Source organism: Epinephelus moara, chromosome 17, assembly GCF_006386435.1.
Source record: "Epinephelus moara isolate mb chromosome 17, YSFRI_EMoa_1.0, whole genome shotgun sequence".
Taxonomy (NCBI): domain Eukaryota; kingdom Metazoa; phylum Chordata; class Actinopteri; order Perciformes; family Serranidae; genus Epinephelus; species Epinephelus moara.
This window is the reverse complement of record NC_065522.1, coordinates 17,070,164-17,097,159: the sequence shown is the minus strand read 5'-3', so window position 1 is coordinate 17,097,159 and position 26,996 is coordinate 17,070,164. Positions and strand designations below refer to the sequence as shown.

Genomic DNA, 26,996 nt, shown 5'->3' with positions numbered 1-26,996 from the left:
TGTGTCCTATAGATGAGAGTGCCAAGGACTTTACAGACACTCTATAGCCATCATTGAATGCAGCCCTGACAGAGGCTTTTAGTTCCTAAGAAAAACATTTCTGAGCACATTGTCTGACTTAAGTCTTCAAGATGAGTAAAACTTTACCCATCAGATTTAGAATTGCATCCTTTTTGGGGTGGATGCTTGTCTTGGCAACCCCAGCAGCCCAGTGGAGGAACTGTTTCTATTACATCTTGGCCACTCGTCCTTGATATATCCTTGAACATCCTTGATAACGAGCAGCTCACCTCCAAACCTTACAAAGACTTTCGAATGCCTTAAACAACTTAGTAAGCACGTTTTTGGTCATTTCTAGGTCAGAAGGCATCAAAATTGAAACCAAATTAAGTTTGGTTGAAAAGTGAAAATCTGATTTTTGTGTTACTACACTGTGTTTATTATGTTTATATGTGGAAATATGATTCCAAGTATATCTTATATGTGGTTTTCTGTTATATGCTTATGTAAATGACATTAAGGTTTTATATCTTTGGGTCTTGGATGGACAGAACAAGCAATATGAACATGCTTGGAACCTCTGGGAACTTCCAACGGGCTTTTTTTCATAATTCTAAGACGTTTTACAGAGTAAACTACTAATTGTTGAATGATGAAGATACTATTTAATTTACTATTTACACCCTGTTCCTGTAGAAACTACATTCAGTTTAAACTATTTTACAGTTGAAATGACAAACTTTTTTATCAGTATTTCAATGACTACATATTTCAGTATGCAGCCATGGTCATTAAAGCACTGTTGAAACAAAAGGTTATGTTTTTTAGACATCTAAGAATCTCTCACTTGGACAGTTTTGACCTGCAAAGCACCAAATCATGCTTACTTGAGACCAGACTTTTCTTCTTGCAGAGGTAATTTGAAATACCTCTTCTCATTCCTCTGGTAAAACAAGTGTTATTGGACCACTAAAATGACCACAATAGTATGTAGCATCACAAAAACTGCTTATTCATAGAAAAGTTTATATGGATGTATCATATTTTCACTACCTCGCAATATCACAGCTTTGGTTCCCTCTAGAAGATGCAGTTCTACTTCCTGTAAATCCCCAAATTTGTGGGATACAAGATTGCTGACGCCCCCCTCAAGCACTGCTCTGAGCATTTTGGAAAAACAGCGATTGGTTATGTGGTTTTGGAAGAGCGTTCCCTTTCTCCCCCTGCATGTCAACAGAACAGTTTCTATATTACATTCTTAAGTTGCACATTTGTCAGCATTTTTTTTTTCTTTTTTCGTCTATCGCACATTCTCCATCAAACTTTAGCGTCACATCATTTGTTTTGATTTTCCCAGTCATCAATCTCTGAGAGCTAAACTTGGAGAAAAGAGGTTCAATAATGGTATTTTGTCTGGGCGAGTTTGGATAGTTCCCACACATATTCCTGCACACACATATATAGGCATAGACGCACATACAGAAACACACACACAGGCTCTACATAAACTTTCTCAGGGGATAATTTAAGGACATTGTCAGCGGAGTCGAACAATCAGTGGGCTCAGATAGAAATCCCTCTTAAGGAGCAAGAACCAGGAAACAAGGGTGTTTATTTTGGAAATGGTTCCCCTGCTTCTGCTTTACCATAAACAATAATACTCAGAAACGGTCCTTTCCTTTCCCTCATGGTGCCAGGATCCGCATACCTCTCCCAAAATTGTACCTCCAAATGTTTCTCCGAAATACCCAGAATAGTCTCATTTTACATTTTTGTACTTTCAGTTTGAGAATCTTAACCAAAGACACGTCAGGGGACTCGGTTGGTGGGAATCTAATCTCTTCATCTCTTCTCCTCTAAACTTGTCTGTTCTGCCTGTCCAGCTGTTGTCTAAGTTGTTTTTAAAGCTGTTTTCAAGTCCAAGTCAAACAAGTCCATGTCAAGTCAATTGACACAATTCTAAATTAGGTTTGAGTCTTGTCAAGTCTCAAGTTAATCACGACAAGCCCAAGACAGGTCTGGAGTCAATGAAACAAGTCAAGACAAACCCAAAGGTAGGTCTGGATTCAGTGAGACAAATCAAGAACAAGTCTTGTCAAGTCTCAGGTCAGTCAAGACAAGTCCAAATTCAGTTTGAGGCTAGTCGAGTGTCAAATCAGGGGAAACAAGTTCAAGACAAGTCTCAAATCAGTCAAGACACGTTCAAGTCAGATACCAGTCTTGTTTCAAGTCAATCAAGACAAGTCCAAGTCAGGTTTGAGAATAGTCAAGAGTCAAATCAACCTGTCTCAAGTCAGTTGAGATATGCCCAAGGTAAATCCTATTCAAGAAAAACCCTTATTAAGTCAAAAGTTTAAATCAAGTTAGAGTCATGGCGAGTCTCATGCAAATCAAGACAAGTCCAAGTCAGGTTTGAGACCAGTCAAGTGTCAAAAGAGACAAATCCAAGTCAGGTGAATTCAGTCTTGATAAGTCTCAAGTAATTTGAGACCAGGCTCAAATCAGTCAAGACAAGTTAAGTTCAAATGTTGTTAAATCCAGAGTCAGTTGAAACAAGTCCAAGTCAAGCTTGAGTCTTGTCAAGTCTCAATTTAGTTGTTTCATGTTGTTTCAAGTTTCATGTCAATCAAGAGAAGTAGAAGTCTAGTACGAGTCTAGACCTTTCTCAGGTCAGTTGAGACATGCCAGAGGTAAATCCTAGTCAAGAACAACCCTTATCAAGTCACAAGTTAATTGAGACAAGTTTAACTCAGTCTCGTCAAGTCTTGTGCAAATCAAGGCAACTCCAAGTCAGGTTTGAGATCAGTCAAGTTTAAATCAAATGAGACAAATCCAAGTCAAGTTCAGATCTTATTAAATATCAAGTCAGTCAAGAAAAGTCCACATCAATTCAGTCTTGACCAGTCTCAAGTATATTGAGACAAGTCTCCAATCAGTCAAGACATGTTCACGTCAGGTTTGAGAATAATGAAGAGTCAAATGAAAGTCCAAATCAAGTTTAAGTCTTGTCAAGTCAAAGTCCAAGTCAGGTTTGAGACCAGTCAAGTGTCAAAGGAGACAAATCCAAGTCAAGCTCAAATCTCATTAATATCAGGTCAGTCAAGATATGTCCAAGACAATGAAGGCTTGGCAAGTCTCAAATTAGTAGAGACAAGTCCAAGTCAAGTCTCAAGTCAGTCGAGTCAACAGTCTTTCTTGTTTTCATGCTCTGTACATTATTTCCATCCAGCAGCAGCAGCATTTTTTCCAACCTTGTAATCTTAATCTAAAACATAAACACATAATGGTCTGATTCAGACTGAGAATGGCACATTTATACCTGACAGTGCTTTCTTTCTTTCAATCCTTGTGTCTAGCTCTTTTCCCGACACTCGTTCTGTTTCTCTTTCTGTCTCACACTCATGCACACACACGCACGCACACACACACAGACACGCTGTCTGCAGGGGGTGAATTTAATCTGGCTCACATATGGGATCGGAAGTCTGTATAAGGGAATTAGTGAATATCATGGGATACGCTGGAATGCCTGGCTTCAGATCAGTGTGGAGAACATACTGTACATGTTAGATGAGTTTTTAATGGCAGACCAATAGAAGGCCAAACAACTTTTAAGGAAGCTGTTTCCACAGAATTTGGGTTGGCAAGGTAGCACTGCTGTGCAAGTTTTATGTGGGCCCTGATCTTCCCAGACACTTACAACTGTGGTTGCAAATAAGTATGTCATCCTCGTCATGTTGCCTGGGTAAATCATTGTATTTAGACCCAAAAAAAACCCACAAGTTGCTTCGAATTGTGGTCAAAAAAGTTCCTGTCGTCCGACAAGAGGAGGTTGCAAAATGGAAAAAGTGACGTACAGTAGAAAAAGGAAATTACATTAGCCCTCAGGGGAAGAGGATGACAGCCCTTATTTATCTATGTTGCACATTTACATCATAAGACTGGAAGAGGTCATGCAGGAAGTACGATACCACAGCAGCCTCTTTATACTTGGGCAAAATCTCAGGGTTATTCTATGTAAATTTAGATCGGTCGTTCTGTAAATCTCAAAAAAGTGCTGTGGTAGAATAAAGTCCATGAAAATATCCAGTTTAATGATGACGTCTAAACAAAAATGCTCGTCATAAATGCAAAGGTTGTGCAAAGACTGATTTAAGTCGCATTTTGGTTTACTGCTGTCATCGATCCTCACCTGAGTTTCTCTTTCTCATGTCCCACAGACGCAGCGTTCCTCTCATCAGGCCTCACTCCTGGCACCTGGCAAAGCTATCGGAGCTGCCTCTCCCTCCCCCTCCTCCCCCTCCATCTCCTCCTCCTGCGCCCTGCCTCCCCACTGCAGACTCCCCTCCTCTCCCCCCTCCTCCCCCTCTGTCTGCCATGCAGCTCCACCCCGGCCCGTACACACTACTCTGGCACACAACTGACAACAGGTGAGAGGTGGATTGTCATACCGTGCATGCTTTATGTAATGAAATGTTGTGCAGTGTTATGAATAATAACTTTTATCTCAGGTTAAGCGGAGGAAGCGGAATTTCCCTCCTGGGGGAAGTAAAACTGTCTATCCAATAAACAGTGCGGTTACATTTTCAAACTTAATAATACAGTGCCGTTATCATTTGATACCTCTGATGTGACGATGAAAACATGTCTTATCTTTTAAAAACTTTCAGTCTCTTTAGTAGTTTTATTACTCATAACACTCATTTTGATGTCTTTACAAACTCTACCACTGTATTTAAGTTCAAGGAAATAGTTCGTAACACTTCACAAGAGCATTTGACAATTTAGTAATTTGAGTTGGGATGCCAAATGCAAAATGTGTCCCCCCTTGTGAACCTGCCATCCCTCTTCATCCCCACATTTTTAACTGCTTGATAATAATAAAAGCTTGTTTATAGTCCGTTAACCAGTTTTTCTCTCAGCTTTCATTTGACGCCTCATATTATTTTATTTCACCAGGAATTACCATTAAGAACAAAACTCCTTTGCAAGACATCTGTACAAAATGTTCCTCGTGATTGTGATCATATATGTACTGCTAAAAATATTCTCTTCCTCTGGCCCACTTCCTTAATCCAGCTGTTGAAGTTCTTTCAGTTTAACCAAAAACAAACTTGCCCAACACGCAGATTTAGCCGCCCAGCGAGTGCGTCATGCTGTAGGTTTGAATCATACACAACGAGCCCATGACTCCACGGGACATTGGCTGTAAGTCACTGCTGGGGGATTTTGGTTGCCAGGTGACATCACCATGTTCTAATGTCAACACTGCCCACGCAGGAAGGCCATTGGTCTATTTTTGGACTCTATTTAAACATGCCGAAGTGATAACACATCAGACCTGCTCTTTGTCTGTCTTAATTTGGGGGGGCCAGGTGGATGTTTTTAGGTTAGTTTAGCTGCGTTTTTTGTTGAAGAAGAAGAGTGAAATCATTGTGCTTCATTTATCTTTCAAATACAATTTTTTTTTACAGCTTTTCCTTATTTTATTGCCCTCATATTGCACTCTTAGCTAGTTATTTATTATTCCCTCTGTGTCTGTAATGACTTGATTTCTACCAAACAAAACCTAAGCCACTGAGGGGCTGCTACTAGGACTTCTAATTGATGCGTCATCTGTGGCGGCTCCATTGAATGAATCAGAATCCATGCGTGGCTCAAACGTAGATCATTTATTTGCAACAATCGGTTCATTTAACAATATAGCCTTTGTCGACCTACACACACACTTACACCATTATAACTTGTATGTAAAACAAACAAAAGGCTCAAAGTTAGGCCACTAAACGGCGATCAAAAAAACTGTGTGCTTCTCCCGGTAAGCAGCACACCTGTAGAGTAATTAACTCTTCCTCTACTTGTACCTTCACAGACACCATTGTTTACACGCCACCTACTGTGGAAACCAGTGACCCACACATCACTGGACACAGATACAAAATGGCTCTAACAGTGTCTTTATATTTTTACTTTTTATCCGCTCCCTTTTGCCTTTATAAAGTTAATTCATCGCGCCTTCATTTCAAACTCAACATTTCCTTTATCTGTTTCAAATTAAAAGCCCCTTATAACTTCAGTCGAGAGAATCCCTCCATTTTCTAAACAGGCTTTTATTGTGAAACATCTGCAGGCATTTATTTTTGAGGATTCAGTGACAATGTTTGCCTACGGTACTTCAGATGTAGCTCCTGCCATCTGGTGACACTTTTTACATTACTGCAACATTTGGGCTTGCACATGAACAGACACAGTGACTGAAATAATAGTTATAATGATAAAAATAGGACAAGAATAACCAATCATCACACGTCATGACGGGAGACAGAAAATGATTGGTGTGGACCAGCGTATAGTTTGTCATGTCTGTCAGCCAAGTCACGTCACGATTTTATGACTCCACAATCGCGTAATCTGACATAGTAAAACATAATGTAACAGGAAGAGAGATGTAATTAAATCAGCAAATTGCCTGAATAATGTTAACATTTAATGTTAATTTTTATTTTAATTAAGCTAACATTAGCCATCATAAGCTTTTGGTTGTACCAGAGCAAAAGAGGCCATAGCAGCGTCTATTTTGCTTAAATATAATTATAGATTGTTCTGATCATTAATCAAGTTATGGTTTGGTCTATAGAATGTGGGTAAATAGTTAAACATGTCCTAAGTAGACATCTTCAAATTGTTTTTTTGACTAACAATCTTAAAAAAAGACTTGAGTAATTAATCAATTTTTGAAATAGATGACAAAACTAATTGTTTCAGCTCTAAATGTAGACATGGGTATTTTTTATATTACTGTGAAAGAGTTGCGACTGAAGACTGTGCTGCCCAGTCAGGTTAAGTAAAAGAAGGCGTGTAGGTACAGTGGTCTTTGTATTACAGTATGATCTCACAAAGCTTAACTGTAATCCTTTAAAGGGAAAGAGGAAGTTGCCGCAGTAGTCTGTATATTGACTCACAATAAAAAATAGTCTTTGTTGGTCAGTTTCACGGTCCAGTACGTCAGCGCTTTGTACTGTTCTCTTTTTGATAAGCATCAGTGATATAATGCACCACTATTAGATGTAATAGTCCCTTGTGGATTAGATAGCGGTGTGTGTGCGCATGTGTGGGTCTCTCATTCCCACAGTTTGGCCCGCACACAAGCACACACACACAAACACACACACGCACAGCATCTGATGAGGAGGCAGCTCCCGGCATAACTCCGGACAATGGCATGTGACTCCCAGAACATGTGGACAAAGAGAGGAAGACATTCAATAAACTGTGTTTGTGTGACGGAGAGGGACATTTTGTACAGTGTGCGTCTGTGTGTGTCTTTCCATGGAAGCACCAACACTAAATATGTGAGTGTTTCTGGAGAAAATATAAAAATTTTGAGCTTACCTGCTCATCGATTGAGCTGTTAACTCATAAAATATAAGTGTGTGTCTGTATTGTTCAAACACACATGTACAGTACGTGTGTTTATGTACGCTGGTTTATCTGCGTCAACCCTCACACTCACATGTTCCCCATCGCTGTCTCATTGGGCAGGAGTGACTGCCATTTCCTGTCCAGCTCCCGTCTCATTTCCTCTCGTCCTCTCTCTGTCACCCAGGTCAAATCTATACAGCAGCTTCTCCTTTCTCATTCATTGCTCACTTCCGTCAAAGACAGTTTTCTCATGCTGATAATGAAACTGTGTTCCCACTGGTCTCCATATACTCTTCCTCTGTTATAAATGACAGAAACAGCTGTACAGTGTCAGACTTTTGAACATGTTTTTTTATACCCTTCCATTTGTGTACAACATAAAGATCACGTAAACGACTCTGGAAATTTGCTGAAGCAAACACTCTGCATTGTACAGTATTCTGCCACCTTCAAGTTCCCATCAAGTTCAGTACACAAGGCAGCTGTGTGTTAATTAATTTGAGGCCAAAATATTTTTGTTATAAAACTAGATTTTGACACAGGGCCCCTTAAAATAGCATAATTTACTTTATAGGTGCAATTTCTCCGACAAATTTTGCAATCAATTACAATTTCTGAGCCAACCACCATGCGCTGAACTTAAGACTCTTGGGAAATTAACAGCTTTTTTTCCCCTTTAGGGACCCCTTTTCTATCATTACAATAAACAGACGACCCCTGCCTAAGTGACAAATTCTATGGATATTTCATATTTTATTCAATGCATTACAATAAAAGTACAGAACAACTGATAAACTGTGCAAATAACCCAAAAGTGAACACAACAACTGCATTTGGTTTGTGTAAAACGAGTGATTTGGATGAATTTTAGCCGATTATTTCTATGAATATTGCACCAGAGATGAGTTTTCCTGATATTTTAGGATTTCTTTTTGTACAATACTCTTTCTGTATTATATATATTTTCATTTTTAACAATCATATATAGTTAATAATCTACTCTTTTGACAAACTCAACGTTCTCCCTGGTGCTTGGCCATTGTTCTATTAGCCCTTTGGTTGTTTTAACCACATACGTCTCTAATGCAGGACGAGGCTGTTTAGCAGAGAGTGAAGGCTCTGTGAATATAGCTTGTGTTTGGGTCTTCATCGCACCTTATCCTGTGAGAATTTTTATGTGAGAAGTTTATATCTTGAATAATTATCTTATTTCTTCACATAAATGAATAAAATGCTGAGATATAGGAAAGATTCTTAGATTCCCTTCAATCAAGATGGCCTCGCAACCCCAGGACCCAAAGGTTGGGAACCAGTGGGCTAATTGACTCTCATATTGTGCAGAAATTCATGAAAACCAATGGCTGCCAAACAAATTCCATTCTTTTCTTAACCACAGAGGAATCACTTGGAAAAAAAGGTGTGATATAAAGCATGCAGGATTTGTAATAAATGGGCTAAAACTTGCAAAACCACTGAATGCTCCTTAAATAAAATGTCATGGACTTTATGTACACAGTGCCTAAGTGATGAGCGCATAAAGAAGACAAATGACCCACACAAATTCTGCAGACCACCAACATATCTGACTACATGAGCAGATAATCATCATAGAGAAGAGTATACTGTGGTTAAAAAAGAGGAACAAACCCCATCAGTTTTCACATCACTGCATGGATTTCAAACCATAAATACCACAGAAACAGCTCGAGGACAGTCTGCTGGTCTTTTCACTATACTGGTTTAAGATCAAAGCACTTTTAGAAGTTTCTCTCTTCTGTATCCTCTTCTCTGTGTCCTTGGAAACATTCCCTGTGGTTTCAATAAGACAGTAAAGAAATACAAAGCATCAGTGACCTCTCTTTCGTCTTTATAGGAAAAAGATTTACCACAATAAAACGAGAATGACATTTTTATTGCAGACTTAACAGATTTTATTCCAACCGTGCACAGAAACACTGTGTGCCCTTACCTTCTGGAGCTAGTATCGATACTCCCATTTCCTAATCTCTCCTTATGCTGAAAAGAACTCTGTCATTTTGTCTTATGTGGTTTTCGCCAAGCAGTTGGGGTTGTATTTTTCCGTCTTTTTGAACAACTGTTCTTGCATTTTTGGCCTATTATTAGACAGATTCAAACAAGGGGAACAGAAAGAAGATAGTTCAACAGAAGTGACAGGTCTGATTAAAACTAGGGACATAGTGCTTGGTATCGAGGGCTGTATGATAAGGAAAAAAAACTGACTGTCTGAAAAAGCGATTGCGACATGACTTGCGATTTTAGGGAAAATGACTCTTGATTGGCTGTATAAATGAAATATAAGTTAGTATGAACTGAAACATGAGCAGGCTCCTCTGTTAACATCATGTCATGTAATCAGAGCAAAGTGTAAATGGTGCACTATCCTGTAAACGGAAACTTTTGGAAACCATTTTGTGATGTCAATCAAATTTAAGTGAGTTGGTCTCAAGAGGTGCTCATCATTTTGGAATGAATCCGCAGTTGATGTTAAAGAGATGGGACAGGAAGAATCCACAAGAGGAAGAAAGGAATGAAAGAGGAAGAGAGGAATCAAGGGGATGACTTAGAGATGTTGACTCCGGGCAGTGGGAGTTGATGAGGAGGAAATCCCTCTCTGCCTTAAGAGGCTTCCTCCGAGGGTCTTTGAAAACACATGGGGCTGCTGTGGATCTTTGGCTCAGGACTGATAGAAAACAGATTCCCCAGCTGTACAGTTCAAAAGCTGTGCTCCAGAGCAATATATTGTATATGTCTCGGGGTGGGGAATTGCAACTATTTCAGATTTTTAATAGGCTATAAAATGTCAGAGCACAACAACAAATGCTTATTGCACCTCCCCAGCGACCGCCGTGACGTCTGCTTGCGATCGGTTTGCGCTAAACACTAAAGTTGATCTTCTTTGTCTCCTTCTCTCTGCAGTGACTTGTCCTTGCAGTGGGGTCAACTGTCCAGACCTTACTCCTCCACAGACCGAAGCAGTTCCCTGGGCTCCATGGAGAGCTTGGACACACCAACACCCACCACGCAGCCTTATTCTGACTCCCATAATTCACCCGTCGACCCCACCCTCTTCAACAACAAGAGAGACTCTGCCTACAGCTCATTCTCCGCCAGCTCAAACACATCCGACTACGCGACGGTGCCACTAAGGCCTGGTGAAGCCTGCTCCATGGATAACCTCCTCCAAAGCCTGGGGCCAGCGTGTCGAGGCTACCCTGGTGGTGATACCTCGACCCTGGGGAGCTCATCTGGCGATGCCCCTGATGAGGCGCAGCTTATTGTTGTCAAATCCAGGTCGCTGACCAGGCCAAAACCGAGACCTGTTGAGGTAAAAGAAAGGCCTTCCTCTTGCTGTTATGAGGAGGAGCGGAGGGGAGGAGACTTTCAGATCACAAGAAATGGAGAAAGAGGAACTGAGAGAAAGAATCCTCCTCAGCCTCCGACCAGGAAGGACAGTTTTAGGGCAACCCGGAGTCGCCCTGATGCTGCCAACAAACGTTGCGTCTCCGCTCCAATTGAGATTTCCAGTGCTTCTTTTTACCATGATGAAAACAAGTCCTCTCTGAATGTTGAATCGGGAATTCATAACGGCTTCCCTGCTCCAGAAGAAGGTGACAAAACTGGGAATTTCAAAGAGGATACCTTAGACTCGCACTATATCCAAAGACAGACTGAGGACATCAGACATATCAGATGTGATGCTAGTGCTAATAAAGACTGCAATTCAGACACCACTTCAGATCACCTCTCTGATCAAGTGATGGACTCCGTAGTCCCTATCACCTCCTCTCATCCTGGCTCTTTACCTGCAGAACCCCCCATGGAGGTTCAAAAGCAGTCTAATATAATGCACTCCAAGACTAAGCACACCTCTACGTCGCTGCACCGGCACAGCGCCCCCGAGAAGCTCCTTGCTACACAGCTTCAGTTATTGCAGTTTAACAGTGACAGCTCTTCATTGGAGCCTCACAGTCTGTCTTCTGACCCCTCCTCGTCCCCTTGTAGCAGCCAGTGGTCCCATTCATCACTCCAGCCCACAAAGGAGGACCAAAAAGCTTCTCCCAACCACCTCAACGCTACATCAAACAAATGGGGAGGCAGCCGTTGCTCCACTCCAGGATCTGTGTTCTTGGATGGGGATGATGATGATGGAGATTCAGGTGAGAGGCTGGAAGGGATGGCTGTAAATGGCAAGCCCCTTCCGCAAATCGAGCATCACATTCCTTGGGGTCGCTCTGCGAGTGTACCAGGGGATCCCACTGGATCGTCAACCCAGGGTAGGCTGAGCTCTGATCAGATACTGGAGAGAGATTTTGAGCCTCTTAGTGCTGCTGCCAGTGTGGATACCTTACTGGAGGAGCAGAAAGCAGTGGATAGAGGAAGAAGTGGAGTTAAAAAGGAGGAGGGTGTAGCAGGAGAGACAGACATGAAGAAGTCAAACGCGTCCAGGAACCATCGTCGAAATCGCCGTCGTAACGAGCGATTTGCCACCAACCTCCGCAATGAGATCCAGAGGAAAAAGGCCCAGCTTCAAAGGAGCCGGGGCCCAGGAGGGTTGCTCTGTAGTGGGGAAACTGTCAAGGAGGAAGAGGGTCCAGACCTCAATGAGGAGCCAGACCTGCCTGCCCAGGAAAGAAGTACCAAAGTTGCATTTGCCTCTTCTGTTAGCCCCCAAGATACCAGCACCACAGCACCAGTCGAGAAATCAAGCACCTCAGGTGAATCAAACCATGATGTCTCGCAAACACAGTCAACAACCTACACTCAAAACAACAACATATCCAGGTCTGTGCAGATTCTGGACCCGGGAGTGCCCAGTTTTGGTGTCGGCATCCGAGTGGTGGAGGAACCAGCTCCTGCTGGCAAGGCCCGCCGCTGGCGTTGGACCCCTGAGCATAAACTGCAACCAGAGCCAGACCGACGGTGTGGAGTGTTGACTGAGAAGGTGTTGGGAGTCACAGGGTCACGGCATGGGGTCTGTGCCTTCACCTCTTCATCCTCCTCTTCATACAGTCGCTCCTCTTCCTGTTCTCGGATGGAAGAGACAGATATCCTTCCGTTTGCAGACAGAATGAAGTTTTTCGAGGAGACGAGCAAGGGTGTGCCTGTGTCAGGTGTCTCCAGTCTGTCAGGTCGCAGGCAGAAGAAACCCCCCAACCATCCGGAGCTCCAAGGAGGGGAGCTCGGTCAGTACCCAACCCAAAGGAGATACTCATATCAAGGAGGACTTCAGCAGGACAGTTCCCTGCTTCCAAACACTGTGGAAGCCAGGAGAATGTCTGTGAGTACCAGCAGGGAGAGGCAGAAAGAGAGGGAGAGGGAACAAGCCAGAGAGAGGGAAGAGAGGGCAAGAGAACAAGAGAGGGAAGAGAGGCTGAGAGAAAGGGAGAGGGAAAGAAAGGAGAGGGACTTAGAAACAGAGAGGGCAAGGCTGAGGGAGATTCAGCGGGAGAGGGAACGAGAGGAGAGGGTGAGACAGTGGGAGAGGGAAAGAGACAGGGAACTTGAGTTGGAGAGAGAAAAAGAGATGGAGCGAGCCAGAGAGAAGGAACGTGTCAACAAAGAAAGAGAGAAAGAGCTGGGGAGAGAAGAAGATGCTCAGCTCACCTCACATCAGGAGTTTTATGGCATCAAAGAAAGAAATCAAGACTTCCAACACAACTTCCAGCCAAAGCCTCAGGTGTTCCCCCACAGCCAAACCCAGAATCAAGTCCCAAGGTCGGCTTTTCATCCTGTCAACACCTCTGCTCAGCCCCTGGAGAACCAGCAACCTTTTCATCAAGGATACACAACGAGGAGCTACACACCTACAGAGGTAAGACTGCTGCTCTCAGACAGAAAAAAGATCATCAAAAGATATACATGAACACATGAAAATAGGGCCCATTCTGTTTTCACCAGTGATCAAAGACAGCCTTTATATGGGTCATGGAGGAGTCGGGGGTTGCCAGGTTAGCTGTCAGTAGAGTCTGGATCTGGGTTATAAACTTGACTGTCAGGTTTATAGACCGAAAGAGACAGGGAGTGAAATCTGGGCTGACGGAATGGATGATAGTGATCTGGAGTGAGTTGAAGTTTCGGTCAGTTGGCATTTGAGCTTGAAATATGTTCACTGAGAGGTGAGCTAAGCATGAAGAACATGCAATAGGTGCACCTACATATAACTCAGAGCACACTTGGTATTAACATGCTTTTTGGAGATCTAAACAGAAGCGGACAGCAGAGACACATCGCCGTTCACACCTGTGTCTATCATGCGTCTCAGGCTGACCACTCGTGTTCTTTACTTCTGTCCGCCAGAAGGTCAAATGCCCTGCGCACAGTTATTATATTCACACTCCGACTAGTTGCTGGCTAGCATGCTTGCACAGCTGGAGATATGGCTGTTTGTAGAATACCAACATGTCTCCTTCTATAGGGCAAAACCAAAGATTGTCATGCAACACTTAGTTCAAATAGTCATGAAATGGACGAGTTAAAGAGCGTTAGCGAATTGTCACTAAAACAACCACTACGTCCTGCATTGATGACGTAGACCAGAATGCATTAGCATTTACACTCCAAAGATGTGTTCAAATGCTCTCCATACCACCTCAGCAAGTGGTTTTCCTCTTGTGATCAGATCACCCAAGATGCATGTTAATACCAGGTATAAACAGGTTCGCAGAGACTCTGAAATTTTTGTGATGAGCTTATTTATTTCTATTAAAGCCACTTTATGTCTATAGCATAATTACTCTAATGGCACCAGTTTTTTTTTCTGAAGACATGAGTCCATCTTGGTGAAAATTGTATATAGGGTTTGGTATGCTTTCAACTGAAGTGCTTTTCAGTTGGTCAAACAGCATCTGAAACTGTCTCCCACACACTTTTCTGACGTCAGATTTAAGTGGGCTACATCCAACATTTTTTTATCGCTTCCCAAATTTTCAGGGATAATAGCTGTGGTTGCATGGACAATATTTCTTCAGTCCAATTGAAAGATTCTGATTCGAGATTCCAACTTAAGTGTTTACATGAAGGTTAAATGAAGCGATTTGATAAGATGTAAGTCTACATGCCCCAAAGCATTTAATCAGAATAAAACTTTTTTGACTTGCGCAAAATGGTTCCACCTGCTGTGAAGCATCTAATGTGCCAGAGAAACAGTAGACATTTCCTAACTTTATTAAGAAAATTCAATTAATTCAATACAAAAATGTAGGAGGGGAGATATAGAAGTAGAAGACGTGGTTCCCTGTTAATACAATTTAGTTGTAGCCTAAGTAACATAAGTGTAACCAAGGTTATTTTCTGTAGCTACAAATTTCAGATGTCCCCTAAACACCTCACATGCAGACTTTCAGTGGAGGCTACAATTTACTCAACCTAAATATCTCATTTGCAGGCTGCTGGTAGGAATAGACGATCATTATGTCCAGGGACTCCACTGTCCTTTAGCAGCAACGTTACACAAGGCGACTGTTTCAAAAGAGTCCATTTATTCACATAAGAACATAACACGAGCAGAGTGCTAAACATTTTTGGAATTTATGATTGACTCTCTGTCAAAATCTGCACGGGGAGGCTCATAGAAGCAGCTGTCTGTGCGATACATGCATCCCATATGTCACCTAATGTAACCCCTACGTGGGGCAAACGTGCAGAAAGTATATTTATTCCAACCAGAGAGAAACAATCAGACAGTGTTACCATGGTTATTGGGTGCTAATATTGTGCTATTGAATGGAGTATCATAAGTTTAAATCACCCCTCTTAACACAATTAAAATTTCCTGTGGAATATTAGGGTCTATGTAAACTCACCTGTTGTGGTTCTAGTCTGCATCTTGACCACAGCTTTAAAATGTTTTATGTTTAACTTTTACGAGCACTTATTTGGTTAAAATGCCTAATTTTTAAACTGTTAGTCACTGGCCTAGATGGCCCTGCTATTATTAACACTAATGATAAATAAAGTTGTATACTAAAGCAACAATCATAAGACCTGAAATATGGTATTTCAAAGCATCGGTCCTGTGGAGATACAACCACCTAAGGGGCTCTAATTACATCCATTAACCAGCATGTTTACAGATTTCTAGCAGCTGGCTTGCTAAGCTGAATAACAGCCTGTGTCCCTGCAGCACTGAAACCAAGTAACACCGTTCATAGAGAAAGATAAACTTTGCAGCTCGCTGAAATCAGACTGTGGTTTTGGACTGAACTGAAATGACCACTGGAGACTGAGAACTATCTTGGTTCTCTAAAACCAGCACCAGAAAGAGGATCAAGTGGCCACACTAGGATGTTGGAGCCATAAGTGGCCACTCACTCCAAATCCTCCGTGGTTGAACGGTTGGTTTGAAGTCGAAGCTCGCATCCTGCATGCGGTCAGTGTCTGAAATTCTCATTGAAAATTCAAATAGCTCATGGACGTGAGGGAGATTGGGCAACAGCAGCGGACACTTGTGTCAGCGATAATAGCAGCGTTGGGTTACATTTTTACCACAAGCTGATTCGAGCTTCTTGGCGGGGGGTACAGCCCCTCGTCTGAACTCCTGACACTCCTCTGAACCTCAGCCTATTAGTAACCTTATCATCTGACACTGAGCAAACCAAACTGACATTAGATTTAGACTAAACGTATCTTCGGTTCAGCAGTTCTGTTTAGTTGCTTTTGTGTGTGCTTTGCCGTGCAGAGGCCTTAGGGGAGCCTTGAACTCCCTCCACGTTGGGATCCTTTTCAAATGAAAGGTTGTTGGTTTGATGCCACGGCGATAACCCTGTGCCTTGAAATCTTGTTTCATATCTGCCACTGACGACATCCAATATCTTTAACGGTAACAGATGTGCTGGATGGACTACAAGGCTGTGATAAGACTATCCACAGAGGCACACACACATGCAAAGGGAAACACATCCATAACAAGATGTACAAAATTCAGTCACACATTCACCGTTTTAAATTAAAAAGAGAACTCAGATTCATTCATTAAGTTGTTTGCGTTCATGCTCCAGTGTGTGTGTGTGTGTGTGTGTGTGTGTGTGTGTGTGTAAGTGTTTTGGACAGAGGAAACAGAAAGTGAAAATACAGAAATGCAACTGGCTGCTATTATTATTGTTATTCATGGAATCTGTCTCTATCTCATTTGAGACGTGTTCTCAGAAATGTTGGGAAATATTTCAGCTGAATTGTTGTTGGCAAAATCCAGCTATTAGATTACATTTTTTTTTGTCATCCCACCTCATTATATGAACATTAAATCTTCATTTCAGTGCAATTTTCTCAAAGAATATTAATTTTAACAAGGTCAGTTTAGAGAACATTGCGTGCATAATGTTCATTATACTGAATTTGAAACACATTCATTGAAATCATTCATGAATTTTTTGTCAGTCACACAATTACCAAAAAGATTTTGGTAGTTTTCAGTATGTGAAACCTGCACAAGAAACACTGGAATTAACTTGTCCTCTGTCTTTTTTGAGCATTATGTTGTTTCCAGCTTAAGAAAAATACGATATTCTGTATAAAGGTATGAATTTTATATGAATATAAAACATTGACAAATGCTTTATGGAGGGTTGACGTAATTGCATTTTGCCGTCAAACAAAAAAGCAAATTTTGGAAAAACCGAAACAGTATATCTACTCCTGTATTTTACATGTTGATTTTATGTACTACATCTTTACCAGGTGATTCTGTTGAATGTCTACTTCAATTAATAGACAAGACTCCAAGAAGTCACTGCTCTCAGCCAAAATATAGTCCGACATTTGCCCCACTAACTCCAGTTATTCACCGCAGAGGCCAAAAGAAGCTAGAAATTACTTAATGTCCCTTTAAAACCCAAGAGAAATTGAATTTAAATGCAGACAGGCCATCCAGGTGCTTGTGGTAGAGCAGTTTATTATCACAAACTTATCAGTTGTAACCATTTTATGGATTTTATGCTCTGTTGACAGCAAGTGACGGCCAAATATGTTAAATTCACATCCACTGCTCCAACACAAATACCATCTGAATGTTCAGATTTGCATCGCAGACAGTCAGAAAATACCTCTGCGCAGGAATGTGTGCGTACGTGTGTGTACCCCACCGGTGTGTTTGCACAGCTATCTGCTAGCTGCTGTATCTCTGACCGGTAATGAGAGTGCAATGAGTTCGCTCAGCATTCCAGCGGTGGGGTAATAAACCAGGTTGAATGCTTTGCACAGAAGAGTCTTGTATCGTCGCCATAATGAGCATCATTTCTTAGATCAACAGGAAACAGTTGTATCAGTGTTTCTCAGACCCTCATTTAGATTCTTGTAGTTTTTTTTTTAATACATTTTTAATACTGACAGACAGACATACCAAGGACATCAGGCAGGGACATTAAAGGTGAAGGTAAAATGCTTAACATTGTGTAAAACAAAAAAATGAGTAGAAGAAGGGTTACATTGCCGTATCAAGGACTGTGGGTTTATGTCCATGATTGTCCGTCCTTAGATCATAAAGGTCCTTATGATCCATGACTTTGATTCATTGAAAGCCAGTGTGTTTTTAAAGAGGGAGGGGTCTTCCACTCATTCATAAGCTAAAGTCCTTTCTCTTTGTCATAGCACCAAGGGGAATAAAACAAAGTTTTCCATACAAATGAAATATATAAATAAAAGATAATTTCAGATACATTTTTTACAACATTTTTTACATTTCCTTGTAGCATGTCTCAAAGGAAAAGTCAGTTGTTCCATAACATAAATTTCCTTAACTATTTCTATCCATTCAGAGATAGTTGGAGACTCTTTACTCAGCCATTTCCTGGTTATTGCTTTTTCATTACCTGCTAATAGTATTTGTAATTAATATCTGTCCCGGTGTATCAGCCCAGTTGGAACGTTTCCCAAATACATAACACTGAAGTTAGAATCCAGCTCTAAGCTGATAATTGATCTGATCTCTGTAACCACATCTGCACAGTAAGAGGAAATGTAAGGACACTCCCACAAAATATGAACCTGACCAGCAGACACATTACCACACATTCTAAAACACTGACCATGTTTGGGTTTGTTGCTGTCTGATTTTTTAATTTTGGGAGTTATAACGAACTTTAAAATGTTTTTCCAGATGAATTCCCTCCATAGATCTGAGCTTGAAGTGGTAGATCGTGTCCTTCATATGTTTGACCATTAATCTATGGTTAACGTTATGTTAGCATCTTTCTCCCGCCATAATTTAATGTACAGTGTGGACAGACACTTTTTTTAATTGTAAAGATGAATAAATCCTGGAAATCACCGATTCAACAGGCTGAATTGGCAGAAAAAAGGCCAACTAGCGCCGATGAGGGCCAAACGGTGCGGGACAAGAGTGGCCCAACTTTAAGCAACGGCCAACTGTCGGCTTAATGTGTCAGGGCAGAATGTGAAATGATTACTTAAATAATGTTTCTTGTTTCTCATGTTGGGGTTCGGCCTGTATGCAGTGTTTCTGTGTTCTCATAGCGATGTAAAACACGTTGACGTCCTTTCAGATGGATGTGTGTTGTGTATTGATAACTCATTTTAGATACATGTGATAAAATGTGTTTTGAAAAAGTGATTTAAGCTGAAATAATTTGATAGCTTACCAGGCAGGTTTTTGACAAAAGAAAACACCTCCACCCAGATTAACCTTATCACCAGTGAAGTATACGGCAGGGTGGAGTAACACACCCGCTTCCCTCCAGCAGCAGCATGTGCTGACCAACACATTGAAGCCTTCCTTCATTCTTTCTGTGTTATTAACCGCCTCAAAATGTCTTCCACAGACGTATCCCGCCCGGCAACAGGAAACGACCAAGCTCAACAGGAACTACAGCCTGACTGAGAGGTGAGCCACTTCCTGTAGTGACCACATAAACCAAACACAGACCCGTACATTAAAACAAGCTGTAACTCTTTCTCGGACATGATTGTCTTCGATATATCTGATCCCTCGCTCCTGACTGTCATGGTGGACACACACTTGCGCCATCTCTGATTCTCTCTCAGCATGTCTCTTGAGACTTTAGGTGGGGTCGGCCCATTGTGCACTGACGGGGGCGGAAATCCCACTCAGTCATGCCTGGCTGTGATTTGACTATAATGAGCTCTAAGTGTGCAGAGCAATCATCCGTGCTTAAAATGTGCCCGTAATGATATGTGGTTGGCTGATGATTTCTGTATGTTAGGATGTGAGGGGAGAGTGGGGGGGGGTTAGGACATGCATGACTTATAAAAAGGCCTCCGCTCATATTTGACCTGAGACAGAAACAGTTCAGAGAGTCTGGAATGTAAAAAGGAAACATTTACTGTAATTTAACCACTCTCTCTGACTGACTGTTTTTGTATGTGGAAATATCTGTCACACATCCTTCAACGCACCCAGCTTTTCACATTGAGTGATGGGATCCTGCATGAACACATGATTTCCTGTAAAATCTAGATTAGTTTTGTTTTTTAGATGGGAATTTGTGTTGGGGGTTTTTCAGTACACCACTCATAATTTTAAATAAAGTGATGACAGGTTTGAAGTAGATTGCGTTTTCTGCAATCAAACCACACAGTCCCAATATAACATTTTTTAAATTTTAGTAGATAACTTTATATTTGATTGTTCCTTATTTCGTCATGAATTTTTTAAGGATGAATTCACATCTTGGGATACTTAGTGGGAAAGTAAAGATCAATACCACTCTCACGTCAAGATGTAGTTAGCTTAGCTTAGCAGAAATACACAACACGGACAAAACGGCTAACTTGGTTTCTTCCACAATGAAAAATACACCAACTACCAAACTAAGAAATAGTTACACCCCATAACTATGATAAAAAAAATAACAACCTAAACCCACAAACTGTTGTTCTGTTTGTCTTTATGCTTGGGCTGGGCATCATTTAAAGACATTACAGCAACAGTACCCTTAAAGTGACACCGATACAAGTGGTTTGATTTGGTGGCATCTTGGCACGTGGAACGGCCAGCTTCATCAAATACACAGCACTCGACTTTACCACACCACATACTATAAGGGTTGTAGCTGCTGCTGCAGGAGTGAGAGCTCTGCGCTTAAGACAGTTGGCGACAGTAAACCTGGCCTTACACACACAGTGACAGGGCTAACTGTCATGGGTGTGTCGACAGAGTCAAGCTGTTTTGGTGTTGGTGTGAGTTTGTTGGGACCGTTTAGCTGCTCTGCTAGCTCATGCTAACTGGGCACACGTTGAACTGATGATTCGCCAGGAAGAGAGCAGCTCTGGAGATGGCAGCAACAGAAAGTTTGCCGATCCGGCCGAAAGTTGGGACTGTACGGGATTAGAACCCTGGTGTAAAAAGGATTTAATGCAGGTATAGTTTGACTGGAGGAGTGGCAGTGAGGTATTTCAGTTGATATCTTAAAGGTATCAAGTACCGATACTGAGCCCTACTTTATGCTAAGCTAGGCTAACCATCCCATGACTCTAGCCCCATACTTAACACACAAACATGAGTGAGGGAGTGTGCAAGTGGTATTATTAATCTTGTGTCTCTTTCTGAACGAAAGCAAACGAACGTATTTCCACAAATGTTTAACTGTCCCTTTAAAGTGTTGCTTTCATGTTCTTTAATGTATTCTGTTTGTTGACAAAGAAATATAATTTCTTTATCCTCTGTCATTCCCATCTTTACATCACAGGGACTACTCCAGCTGGAGATGGGAGTCCAGACCTCCAGAGAGCACTAATCAGTATCATCAGCACCATCAGGGTCGATGGGTCCACAGACAGGGTGACATGGGCCACAATGATCGCAACGGATACGCGTTCGCTCCCCCGCCAGCTCCTCTGTCACTCCGAGGACGAGCCATGTCTGAAAATGACCTCCGCTTTGACAGCAGCCACCGCTGGTCGCCGTCGATCTCTGTGGCAACCAGCCAGACCCTGAGCGAGGTGGAGGAAGGAGCGGGTGGCGTCAGGGGAGGAGAAGCTGCCAGCACTGCGCGGCCAAACAGGAAGAAGACGCCGCCTCCACCAAGACCGCCGCCCCCGAAGTGGGAGCAGTTCCACCGCAGGCGTGCCTCTCACCACACCCTGTTCTCCTCCTCTACATCTCCTCACTCCATCACTCCCTCCTTCGACACCGCAGAGGGACGCTATTCCAGTCAGTTGTCCTCATGCGGCCCTTCAGCTGAAACATCCAGGCCAAGATCCTACAGTCTTCCTCCAGAGAGGCAGGAAGTGATGGAGGGCTGCCCTCGCTGCAGCTGCAGCCAAAACCAGGAATATTCCCACGCCTCATCCAATCACAATCAACCACAAATGCAGGAACACCCCTTCTCTCATGCTCTGTCCAATCAGAGTCAACCACAAATGCAGGAACACCCCTTCTCTCATGCTCCGTCCAATCAGAGTCAACCACAAATGCAGGAACACCCCATCTCCCACGCTCCATCCAATCAGAATCAGGTTCAATTGCAGGACCGGGCCTTTACTGTTGCTCCGCCCAGTCCTATGTTCTCCAGGAGGGCCTTCAGACCGGTGGCTCCGCCCCAGAAAGAGAGGGACCTGAGGGGCTCGTATGGACAGCAGGAGAGGGTGGAGGCGTCTCTGCCTCCGCCTCCACTGCCACCAAAAGCGAACAGCATGAGCAGGTGAGCTGGGCAAAGTCGAAGATGGTGTTAAGATACTCTGTCAAGTGATTTCTTGACAGGCCATATAATGTTTGCATGTTATGAAGGTACCCAAATACGTCAAATTTGAGTCCTTGAGTGCCATGAATTAAAAATGTCCAAGTGAAATGTCCGAATGATGTGTACTAGTTTCTTATTTTTGCGTTAATTAAGTTTATTTGTGTCTTTGCAGTTTATCTGAGATGAGCGTCAGCCCCGACCGGGACAGAGTAACAGTAAAACCTCACAAACAACAGCCCAACACAAGACCAGGAGTCGAGTGGGAGAGAACCCCATCTCCCAAACTTCATAGCGACTCAACCCTTCCACCTGTTTTAGAAAACGGAGGTGTTGGTGGCGTTTTACCTCCTGAATCCTACTTCTCCATCGACTACAAGCAGCAGCAGCTTCATATGAACAGAGGCTTTCAGAGCATCGATCCCCAGAAGATCCCCGAACCAGGCACAGAATCAGAGACGACCCTCAGCCCGAGTCCTGCGCACAGCCTGGACGCAGACCTGGACGTCCCCATGGAAACAGACATCGATGATTTCCATGAGGATGTTCCAGCAATGGACGAACCGATCACCAGCGAGCTCCCTTGCTTCGCGCTGCCGGTTACGGTCCTGGAGACAGACATTGACATCTTACCAGAGTCCACCGAGGCTTCGCCGTCGAGCAGGACGAGGGCGGAGAGCAGCTCCTTGGAGGAGGAGCTGGAGACTGGGGAGAGTAGCAGAGAGAGGCTGAGCCTGGAGGAGCTCTTTCCCCCGAGTAGTGAGGGAGAGTTGGGCAGAGAGAGCTGGAGAGGGGCCTACCAAAGCACAGAGCACAACACCGACAGCTTGGATAGGTAACGAGAGAGGCTTAAATCTGAATGGTGGAATGTGTGTGTGTGTGTGTGTGTGTCGCGCATTAATTACACAGACCATTTGATTTGTACAAGACCTAACTGTTCTTGTCACTAAGCTCATTCCCGGTTTCCCACAACCCTTCCAGAGCACCTTGCTGCGGCCAGCTTTCTCTCTGCTCTCCCTCTTTCGTTTACAAATGGTTTGCTTTTGCCAACACAGGTGCCAGCTGGGTAATTGTTGCCACATAACACGACATAAAGACAAGTCCTAGAGAAGGAGTTTGTAGATAAAAGAAAAATGTTTGAGAAAGTGAATTTAGGCAGCTTTTTGTGAACATCTAAATGTGGTGAACCACATCAAAAGATGTAATTTTATTCTATCAGCACAGATCTCTGAGATATAGTTAAACTTAATTTCATAATATGAATAAGAACATTTTTGCCAGTATCAATACACAGTATATGCTTGAATGGCAGATGCATGCAAAATCAGATTTAAAACAAGAAAAAGCCACATTTCCTGAATTAAATCTAAAGTGTGCTGAAAATTGTTGGTGCAAATATTGTTCAGGAGTACAAATTGAAGCTGAAGCTCTTGAAGGATTTGTTGTCAGTTAAAGTGTAACATGGAAAGGAGCTGAAGTGTTGGTTGAAGCCTCTTTAAGGCATGTAAACAATTGAGTCGTCGGTTTACATGCAAGCACGGAAAATAGCTGAATCAACAGTAGAGTAGAAGCTGAAGACAGTTGAAGTGTCAGCTGACATGTGGTAGATACAAGCAGCTGAAATGTCAGTCAAGCCTCAATTTTGGGGGGCTTTTTTCCTTTATTTGGTTGGACAGTCTAAATGTTAAAGGGGGAGAAAGAGGGGGCCGCAGGCTGGAATTCAGCCGTCCCTTGAGTGTCAAATTTGTACTTGTAAGCATTAAAAGCGAATAAAGTGTAGGAGTTGAAGTGTTATTTGAGTTATTGAAGTTTTTAGTGTTGGTTGAACTGTAAAAATTTAAGTTAAATTTCAGTTGCCTAAGGCCCTGATCACACAGAAAGCGTTTCAGCAGCTGGAGGCGCCTTTTCTTAATTGTTTTTAATGAGAATTAAGCTTTTTGCTCGTGGTTTTTGCGTTGTGATGCGCCTCGTGTTTCTGCGCTCTAGGCGCCTGGTGTCTTTGCCGGAGTGCCCTGAACTCCTCAGTTGAAAAAACTTCAACTCAGAGCAGAAAAACGCCCCATCTTTTTTCACCATTGTCCATTTGGATGATTTGAGAGGCGGGCCTTCTGTAGTAGTCACGACAACAAGTTCACAGTTGGTAAACAATGGAGGAGAAACTGGTGGTAGTGGTTGCTGGATACCCAGAGCTATACGGCCCTACGATAGACAGCAGGTTGTCAAACTGCCCCTGAGTCATCCTAAATATGCCTAGAAACAGCCGTCATAGATGCGAAGCTCCTGGACCAACTGGTGGTACTCCCCATGACCCACCCTCTTTTTAAGGGTCTCATGTATCCACACAGATCTCTGTTTCCCTGTGCCCAACAAACTATTTACTGACAGCCTCCCACCCTCAACCAGAGCTACAGCAAGTACCCTCTGCCTCAACATTTGAGGAACTAGATACTAATTACTGTGAAATAAAATAAACGGTAGATTGATTACACTGGAAGGTTAGTGTGAGGATGTGATGGGGTTGTTGCCACACTCTCTGTGTGATTGGGGGCTTAGTGATAATCAGAGTGTCTGAAACACTAACCCCAAACTTGATTATTACAATACTTTATTATTATTTATAGGCCATATTGTCCAACTGAGATGAAATATTTACAAAAATTAAATACAATACAAAAGAAAAAACAGATACCAAAACAAAGAACACGCATTAAACTGGATTATGCATGTATGACACAAATACATAAACATAGAAAAAATGTTTTAATGAAGTTCAGATTTACAATTGCAACATATAATTAGTTCCATGCTCAGCTGGTCTTTATAATAACATAACTATCCTGCAGTCTGGAAGCCATTAAACGCCTATTGTTCTTGGTATCAGGTAGATTTAAATTATGTCATATTCTTAACAGTTTTCCGCTCTTCTGGGTTTCCTGTTAGTCTTTCATTTCTGGTGTCATCTGCTACAGTTTCAACTTCTCATCTTATTTCTGTTGCTTTATTTGCTTGTTTGAAGTCAAGATGTTTTCCAGATGACCCCTTGTTTTTCTTCTGCCTCACTTAGCCCACATAATTGATTGCGTTTCTTATTTATGTACTTTTCTAATCACTGTATTTACGACCCTGTCTGTTTTATCGCTTCGCCTGTGTGTTTTATCTCTGCGTAAATAAACCGAACTCTCCCCCTCTCAGGCGGTCTGGTGCAAGCTCCAGCTGCTCGTCCTATTACAGCACGTCGGCAGCCAAAGCTCAGCTCCTGTCGCAGATGAAGGACTTCACTGATAACAGGGAGAGGGACGAGGACGACGAGCTGACCTACAAGGTATCACCTGCAGCTACTGTCTTGCTACTTCACTGTTACTGTAGTGCAATCGGTATTCTTAGTACTCTCCAGCCCAAATAAACACGATGATGACGTGAAGCTGACAGACATGTGTTGCCTGTTATTTTCATTTTGAGGTTATTTAAACAATTCCTCACTCTGTCGCGCAGAAACAGCTGATGGAGAGCCTCCGCAAGAAGCTGGGAGTGCTGAGGGAAGCTCAGAGGGGACTGCAGGAGGACATCAGAGCCAACTCACAGCTGGGAGAGGAGGTGGGGGGAAACTTTATTTGACTACTTCATTAGAGCTGGAACTTAAAGTAATTTTATTATAGATAAACCAGCTGATCATCTTTTGATTTAACAGTCCAAAACCCCCAAAATATTCACTTTACAATGACAATAAACAGAGAACAGCATCAACTCTATATTTGAGCAACTGAAACTGGTGAATGTTTGACATTGTTGCTTGATTAATAACTTAAATATTTATTTTATTATCAAAATTGTTGTGTTAAAGTGCAGTAATTTGCTTCCTTGCTCAGCCATGGATTCAAAATGGCCACTTCAAGCACTCGCTCATGTATTTCCTTTTTCGCTTTTGCAATTTTTTTCTAAGTGAATATATAAAGATGTAAAAATGTATAAGTAGAGAAAAATGTCCATGAAATCAGATACTTTTGTAGAGCACGAGTGCATTCACACAGAGAAAAATGTCAAAATGCAGTGCACTATGAATACCCGCATGGTGCACTTATAACGCTCACAATGTTGTGTGTGGAACATGAAACACTTTTCAGCCTCGGTGGCCGCCATGTTGCCTTACTATTGATGTGGAAAAACTTGGACTCTTAGCAATCTTTGTCTTGATGATTTATAAAATAAACTCAGTGAGCCTGTGTTGATGTTACTTCTGTAGCACAAATCTGACATCAGAGAAGACCTTTGGCACAGCACATGTGACATACCAAATACTTTAAGTACAGAACAAACATTTCAGCCTTCTACAGTGTCTATCCCACATCATTCAGATCCTCATATCATCAAAGGAGTCAGGACAAGTGTGTGTGTTCAACAAGGTCGACCTTTATCTTCCAGACAAGCAGGCGTCTCTCAAAATAAAACATGCCAAGTGTGAAGGGCATCGATGTGTCTAAGGCCGACTATTTGTCAGTGCACAATTAAAACATTTATATGAGACACACAATCAGCATGTCTTTAGGATCAAAATGTCCCTTAGAACAATCTATGTGCCAAATTAAACCACATTCTTGACATTGAGGGATTGAAGACAAAGAAAGATACCCAGGTGCCGAAGGACTTCGATCGGGATCAGAACTGCACTATTTTTCCTTGAGCTCAGTCATCTCTAGCTGTGTGCCACCGTCTGTGTCCTCAGGTGGAGAGCATGGTGGTGGCGGTGTGTAAGCCCAACGAGGTGGACAAGTTCCGCATGTTCATCGGCGATCTGGACAAGGTGGTCAGCCTGCTGCTGTCGTTGTCTGGGAGGCTGCTGAGAGTGGACACCACGCTGGATACACTGGACCCCGAGACGGAGCACCACGAGAGGGTGAGGAGAGA

At 42.4% G+C, this 26,996-nt stretch overlaps 1 protein-coding gene across 3 annotated transcripts in view; it reads left to right on the top strand.

Annotated features, from left to right (window-relative positions):
• shroom4 (shroom family member 4) overlaps positions 1-26,996 on the top strand; it is an 80,993-nt gene that overhangs the window by 49,479 nt on the left and 4,518 nt on the right. For all 3 annotated transcript variants that reach the window (XM_050066535.1, XM_050066532.1, XM_050066534.1), the window contains 8 exons: positions 4,221-4,430; positions 10,360-13,255; positions 19,218-19,279; positions 21,105-22,058; positions 22,270-22,929; positions 25,287-25,416; positions 25,587-25,688; positions 26,815-26,985. In XM_050066535.1, coding sequence (XP_049922492.1) covers positions 4,378-4,430; positions 10,360-13,255; positions 19,218-19,279; positions 21,105-22,058; positions 22,270-22,929; positions 25,287-25,416; positions 25,587-25,688; positions 26,815-26,985 — 5,028 coding nt within the window. In that variant the 5' untranslated portion in view covers positions 4,221-4,377. The remainder of the gene's footprint in view (positions 1-4,220; positions 4,431-10,359; positions 13,256-19,217; positions 19,280-21,104; positions 22,059-22,269; positions 22,930-25,286; positions 25,417-25,586; positions 25,689-26,814; positions 26,986-26,996) is intronic.